The 7,500-nt window shown below is 48.8% G+C and overlaps 1 protein-coding gene across 1 annotated transcript in view; it reads left to right on the forward strand.

The window, feature by feature from the left end:
* The window catches only part of LOC115541019 (copine-5), a 44,861-nt gene that overhangs the window by 24,862 nt on the left and 12,499 nt on the right, over positions 1 to 7,500 (forward strand). Inside the window, exons 9-10 of the mRNA XM_030352759.1 lie at positions 6,017 to 6,058; positions 7,015 to 7,090. Coding sequence (XP_030208619.1) covers positions 6,017 to 6,058; positions 7,015 to 7,090 — 118 coding nt within the window. The remainder of the gene's footprint in view (positions 1 to 6,016; positions 6,059 to 7,014; positions 7,091 to 7,500) is intronic.

The raw sequence follows: 7,500 nt of genomic DNA on the forward strand, positions 1-7,500 counted from the left end.
ACTAGTGAGCTGACCATGTAGCAGTACGGCTTCTAGCGTCCACAGGTTCGATTCCAACCTGCGTCCCACCTGTCTCGCGCTCCACTCTTCAACCACGTCTTTTTCCGTCTTCGCTGTCCTGTACGTAAAGACAATACCCCGTCCAAACATACAATGGCCCTCATTTATCAAACGAGCGTACGACAGAAAACGTGCGTAAAATGGACGTACGCTCATTTCAACGTTGAGCTTGGCATTTATCAATTTGAACGTGAGCGCAGGCTGCGATGAAATCTCACGTCAGGTCTGAGCTCGTGTACGCAAGTTTTTTTGGCGCAACATACGGGTATTTCAATGATGAATAGTGCAGCACAAGTAGCCCATGTTCAACATCTGTATTAATTACTAAATAAATTGGAATTAGCCCAGCCGTTCAAACAATTACAATCAAGTCAGGCCTAATTAAAAACAGTATTGCTATGAAAATAATTAGAATGTGACAGGTGAAATGTTTATTCAGCTGTCTATATTAAAGGTTGTATAGGTGATTTGCTTTTTTGGCCATTTTTGCAAAATTACTTGAAATCCTTATCATAACCCGCTTACAGCCACTGAGTTAGAAGTACTGACATGAAAATTAAACAAGTCAATCATCTGTGGAACGGGCAGGGCTCGAAAAACTCCAGCCAATCATTTCCATTGCCACCGAGTTGCATTGGACAGTAAGTACGTCAATCAAACGGTCGTACTGCAGTCCCCCTCCCCCGCGCCCCGCGCGCGACCCCTTCGTGCAGTACTCGTGACCCAGAGCTCGTGACCCAGAGCAAGCTCCTGTTTGTTGTTAACCTGCGGTAGCTACTGGAACTAGTTAATCCACATTTGGACCTAGCAGTAGAAGACAATTTCCATGGCAGACAAGACGCCACCATCCCCACCACCACCACCACCACCAGCAAAGAGAAGGAAAACTCTTTTTCAGAGAGTAATTGATAATAAAAACGCTGAAAGAGAAAAACTGAAATCAAGAATAATCCTAGGCGCTGCTTTCGAACGTTGGCGGCAACTGAAGGACGAGAAGGGTCTAAAAACCGATGCTTGTGTGGCGGTTGACCTAGTTTCAAAGTTTATACCGTTTATACTCGGTAATACCGGTGTGGAGACGAGTGTATTACTCGGTGTGAAAATGTCCACACCGCGGCAACCCTAGTGAAAACCAGGACTTCCAATACAATTATATGAAACAAACATACATTTTCTAAAAATAGTAATGATTTATGTGACCGTTTAATGTTTATAACATCTGGTCCAACCATTGCAGCGAGAACGTATTCTCAGCAGGGGGTGCTGGGAAAAAAAAAAACTCAGCCTGCACTAGACTCGCAACTCGTTACATTGATAAAAAAAGATGTATAGCAGCGCAGCTCAATTACACCAGTGCATGCGCGGACAGTTGAAAATCGATCGTTCACATCCAGCTGCTCACAGAACAAGTTTAGCGCACCACCGCTACCCTCACACTTTTTCATATAACCTTCAGCACTAGGTCATATGAGCATTAAATAAATGCTGCGTCTCAAAATGCCTTGGACAGCAGCGAGGATGACTCGCTTTGCCACGGGCCGAAACAGTTCGGAGCGACCACAGCCAGAGCGAACACAGCGGGGCAGAGGAGTGTCAGGAATAGTCTTTGGTGTACACATCAGTACGGCCTATTTGCACTACTGTTTAGTGGCAATGCAGTGTTTTATTCGATGCCTTTTTATTTTCGTATATTATTTCAATGAATACAATTTATTTATTCATAAAAAACGGATCTGGTCTTCAAATCTTTTTTCCAAATATAGGTCGTCTTACAATGGGGTTTGTGTTTATATTCGGACCAATACGGTACAGCGGGCGCTCACATGACGTTAAGCATTTCCTGGTGCATAATGTGACGCTTCAGAACCTAAAATCCCGTTTCTCCCCGTTGACACGACAACACATAACCGGCGTTTTCAGAAATCTCCACTTTGGCCGGAGTGTTTAGAAATGATAGTTTTCTGTGATAAGACAGGGCCTCGGACAGGGGGTGTTGCAGCACCCCCAGCACTCCTACTTCCCGCGGTACTGGGTGCAACTTACAGCTGAATGTAGTGCCATGTTGTTAAACGAAAACCTACGCTAGCCTGGCTCGCTCTCGCGCATCTCTGTTCGCGCTCGTGCATGATTGCGCGTCCAGGTACTTGGAATGGGTGGAGTCAGAGTCAGCGTTGAAGGAGAGGGGGTAGGACCATTTGAGTTGTGTATTTTCAAAATCTGCTGGCGTTTCCCAAATCACCTACCCAACCTTTAACAGGAGCTTTGCCAAATAGGTGGTCGTGTCTCAGCGATGGCAGATCTGGCTCTGTTAAGGACCTCAACGCACAGACGAGAGAGTTTTTCGAGACTGCGCCGATTTTTTTAAGGAGGGCGATGAATGGCTCTTGAGTCGTTTTCGTCTCCCAAGGCATCTCCTGATGGAGCTATGCAATGCTTTGGAGCCACAGTTAAGGCGAGAAACTAGGCGATCAAACGCAATACCTGTGCAGGTTTGCTCTACCTTGGGATTTTTGGCCACCGGGATCTTGCAGCGGGAGATCGGGGACAGGTCTGCTATTTCCCAGCCAAGTATTAGCCGAACCATGCCAGCAGTTTTGGCAGCTATAATGTCCCTCTCCGAACGTTATATTAAATTCCGATATAATAACGATCAGCAAACTGGAATCAAACGGGATTTTTATGCTATTGCTAGGTTTCCAAATGTGATTGGTGCGGTTGATTGTACCCATGTGCGTATATGAACCATCTATTAATGATTACGCGTACATCAACCGCAAAAGTTCCGATTATTTGCGATGCCAGAATGTCAATCCTGAACATGGTAGCCCGATGGCCTGGGGGCACGCACGATTCTTTTATTTTCCAAAATAGCAACGTTGGGCATCGTCTACATCAGGGCGCACTACATGGTCAGAGTCATCTCGGTGAGTTACGCTGCAGTCGCACTGCACCGGCCTCCTCCCGTTTCTTGCTTGGCCGGCTTGACAGCCGCAACAAGTTTTTTGGTGCTGAGCTTCATGTCGGACCATTTTTCTTCACCTTATTCGGAATTAAATAACTTTAACGGAATGCAAACAATAGCATATATGTGAAATGTTTTAAGCTGGACAACAGAAGTTGTACATTGAATTTATTATTTAATTAATTTAATTAACAAACTCTTCCGTAGCCCGACGAACATTGGAAACACTATTCACTGCAACAGTTATTTCCTTCCATATAGCATTCTTTTGCTGGCCTTTAATGCCAGCTATAGGCTACCAAATAAAACCAGACGGTTCGCATCCACCAGTGACCCGAGCGTCTCCATTTGGGTCTCGGAAAAATTCCTCTATTTTACCGTTGGCCGTTTCTCCATGTCGTAAAAGTTAGGGGCGGGACTTTTGAAGACGTGCTTTTATATGCGCCGTATTTATCAACACCAAGATCCTTCGTACGCTGGGATTGGTGTGATACGAAGGTTTCGTAAATCTCACGTGGGTCCTATCGTAAGATGAATCATGCGTTCAGATTTGCGCTCATTTCTACGTTTGTTTGATAAATGAGGGCCAATATGTTTATTGTTCAAAATGGATTATCAAACCATTCGGGTGATCCAGAACATCCCGGTCCTGAGGTGACGATTCCTGACCGTGTTTCTGCTCCAACCCTCCACTCACTTCGCCTGATTTCCCCCATCAGCTGCCAATTAGCTGATTAGTCAATCCACAAGGAACACTCCAGATACCAAGGGGGGCTCTTACTTTGTGAAGGTCGGCGCTGACAAGAGGAAGTCACAGTAACGGTATTCTGAGTGCAGATATCTCGGAGGGGGGGGGGGGGGGGGGGGGGGGACGGGGGGTGGGGCGGGGGGGGGGGGGGGGGGGGGCGGGGACAACGACGACACCTGCAGATGAAACCGGAGCAGATTAAATCAGACGTGATTTGATTTCCTTTCCCTTGCGGGGGTCTCAGGGGGGAGAGACTCCTCCGCCCCCTCCCCCCTCCCCCCCCCCCCCCCCCCCCCTCCCCCAAGAGGAGGACCCGTTTAATCAGAGCCTCTGAACATCCACCTTCAGATACAGGGCTGGCTGAGATAGAAAGAGTGTGAAATCCTCTGTGGTTTGTGTTGTGGGGGTATAAACATGAACATGAATACAACTCCCAACTCCGTATACCAACATCAGAATACTACCTTATACAGTTCTCTCTATAATGTTGCTAATATTAATGAAATATGTTCACATACACAGGATCAAGATAGGGTATTATGGTGACTTAGAGTGTTTGACTCCAGGCTGGGAGGGTTCTTGGTTCGATCCCCAATGTCCTCAGTCTACCTGGAGGCATCCTAGAGGAAGATCTAACCCCTACTCTCTAACCCCTACCTGCTCCTTAATGACCTGTCTCTGTACTGTCTAACCCCTACCTGCTCCTTAATGACCTGTCTCTGTACTGTCTAACCCCTACTTGCTCCTTAATGACCTGTCTCTGTACCGTCTAACCCCTACCTGCTCCTTAAGGACCTGTCTCTGTACTGTCTAACCCCTACCTGCTCCTTAATGACCTGTCTCTGTACTACCTGCTCCTTAATGACCTGTATCTGGACTGTCTAACCTTTACCTTCTCCTTAATGACCTCTATCTGTATTCACTTATATCATGTTTGTATACTTGAGCCTCAGAGAGCCAATAGCAACGAAGGTGAACCAACTGTATCGATGACATCACCTGTTGCCGGGGCGGTCAGAATAATGCCAGCAGTCGGTCAGCGTGTAGCAGAGACCCACCCTGGTGTTATTAGGACCGACCCGGGACCCAGACTACTGCAGGACCAACGTGGGACAGAGAGGGGAGGGAGGGAGACAGAGGGGGAGGGAGGGAGGGAGAGAGAGAAAGAGAGAGAGAGAGAGAGAGAGGGAGGGAGGGAGGGAGGGAGGGAGGGAGGGAGGGAGAGAGGGTAGGGAGAGAGAGAGAGAGAGAGGGGAGAGAGAGAGAGAGAGAGAGAGAGAGAGAGAGAGAGAGAGAGAGAGAGAGAGAGAGAGAGAGAGAGAGAGAGAGAGAGAGAGAGAGAGAGAGAGAATGAGAGAGGGGGAGAGGGGACATAGGTTTGAGGAGATTCAGCGAGGGAGAGAGATGGAGAGGATAAAGAAAGAGAGAGAGGTGGAGAAAGGGGGGGAAAGAGGGAGACATAGTGGGGCAGAGAGGGGGAGACAGAGGGGGAAAGAGTGGGAGAGTTAGAGAGAGGTAGACAGAGATGGGTAGAGATTTAGGGAGGGAGACAGATGGAGAGAATAAATAAAGAGAGAGAGAGAGAGAGAGAGAGAGAGAGAGAGGGGGGGAGAGAGAGAGGGAGAGTGACAGTAGTGTATTTCAGCCATTTATTAAGTGTCATTCCTGTGATTGGATTTGCGTCCCAAACGTCTGCAGTCTGTCAACACGAGGTACAAATTACACGTCTCTGGAGAAGCTCTTAACTCCTCCTGAAAGGTCGTCCGAATCCTCTCATCGTTTGCTAATCACACAAGTCTGTTTTCCTGAATTCGTTTTTTCTGTTAATTTCTTTTTTCGGTATTATCATACTAACTGGATTTAGATGGAAAAGCACAAGGCTGACTGCTGATTTGTCACAGCTACGTACACACAATAGATCTTAGCATTTCACCCATAGCGACTCAAAGTGAACTCAGCTCCAGGTCGTTAAGGACCAGGTAGGGGTCGGGGGTCATCTTGCTCTTGGATGCCTATAGGTAGGCTTAGGACATTGGGGCGGAAATCGAACCCCAAACCTATGAGATGGATGTCAAACCCCCTCGCAGCCATTCCAGCACACTGAATAATCCTCCGCCCAGCTGCTCCGACTCAACCGGGCGCCTTCCCTCACAGAAAGACTGTGGCCCGCGCTCTTATTTTGAAAGGGCGAAGCGCTGTCAGTTTTGTGATGTGATAATGTTTGTCTCCGCGCGCTTGTCTCGCAGGACGGTGAAGGTGGACGTCTACGACTGGGACCGAGACGGAAGGTAGGGAGATCCTGGCTGACAGGCTCTCTGCAGCCCCCCCGAGCTCCCTGACTGGCGCAGCCGTCACCCACGCTTTAATTATGGAGGAGCACGGCCCTCCTCCGGTCTCCTGGGGACGGCATCGGACCCCGGAGATGTGTTTGGGGAAATCACTGTTTGGCGTTCTGCCCAAAAATAACATGCTGTGCAAGATGGAGAGAGAGAGAGAGAGGGAGACGTAATGAGAGAGAGTGTGAGGGACAGCAAGAGAATGGCATAATGTTGAGAGGTGAAGGGAGAGGAGAGAGAGATTGAGGGGGGGGAGAGCAAGAGAGAGAGCCAGAGAGAGAGAGGGAGGGAGAGGGAGAGAGAGAGAGAGAGAGAGAGCCAGAGAGACAGAGTGAGGAAGAGAGAGAGACGTAATGAGAGAGAGAGAGAGTGTGAGGGACAGCAAGAGAATGGCATAATGCTGAGAGAGAGGGAGAGAGAGAGAGAGAGAGAGAGAGAGTGAGAGAGAGACAGAGGGAGAGAGACAGCGAGAGAAATACAGAGTGAGGGAGGGAGAGAGAGAGAGAGCAGATGGAAGAGAGACGAAGAGAGAGAGAGAGAGAGAGAGAGAGAGAGAGAGTAATAAGTGTTAGTCTTTTAGAGACAGTGTCAGACAGACTGAATAATGTAGAAAATGAAAGTGACACACCGAGAGAGAGAGTGGGAGAGAGCTTTTATAATATTTCATATTCTACATATTTTGTGTAAGCCTGGTATTTCGTGGTGCTTTTTATCTTCCACTTTTGTATTTTTGTAGGCCATCATTATTATTCTTCCTTAGTTCTATAACGCTTTGGAGAGATACAGATAAACAGATTTTATGTGTGTATCTGTGCGTGTGTATCTGTGTGAGTGTGCGTACTTGTGCGTGTGCGTGTGCGTGTGATACATGCAGTGGCTGAAGGTGTAACATTTGCTGTCGTCCTCAGCCACGACTTCATCGGAGAGTTCACCACCAGCTACAGAGAGTTGTCCCGCGGCCAGAACCAGTTCAACGTCTACGAGGTGAGGGAACGGACCCGGGGGAGAGGGAGGGGGGAGGGGGGGGGGGGGGTCGGAGGGCGTGAGGAATGGGGGGAATGAGGGAAGGAAGGAGGGAGGGAGGGAAGGAAGGGGGAGGGATGGGGCGAAGGAGGGAGGGAGAGAAGGTTTGAGGCTCAATGGATAGATTGATGGACGGGGATGCTAGATATATGAATGGGTGGATGATGGATGAGGCGTTGACGGGCGGGTGGCTGGGTGGATGATCACCGCGTCCATGGCTGGATGCATCGAGGCTGACGGACAGACTGATGGCGGCGGGGTGGGTTCATGGACGAGCAGAGTGATGGAGCTGAAAGTGGCCGAGACGTTCCCCCTCACCCACCGCGGCGACTCGTCTGGGGAACGGTTCAGTAGAACCGCTTTAAAACATC

Source organism: Gadus morhua, chromosome 1 (genome assembly GCF_902167405.1).
Source record: "Gadus morhua chromosome 1, gadMor3.0, whole genome shotgun sequence".
NCBI lineage: Eukaryota > Metazoa > Chordata > Actinopteri > Gadiformes > Gadidae > Gadus > Gadus morhua.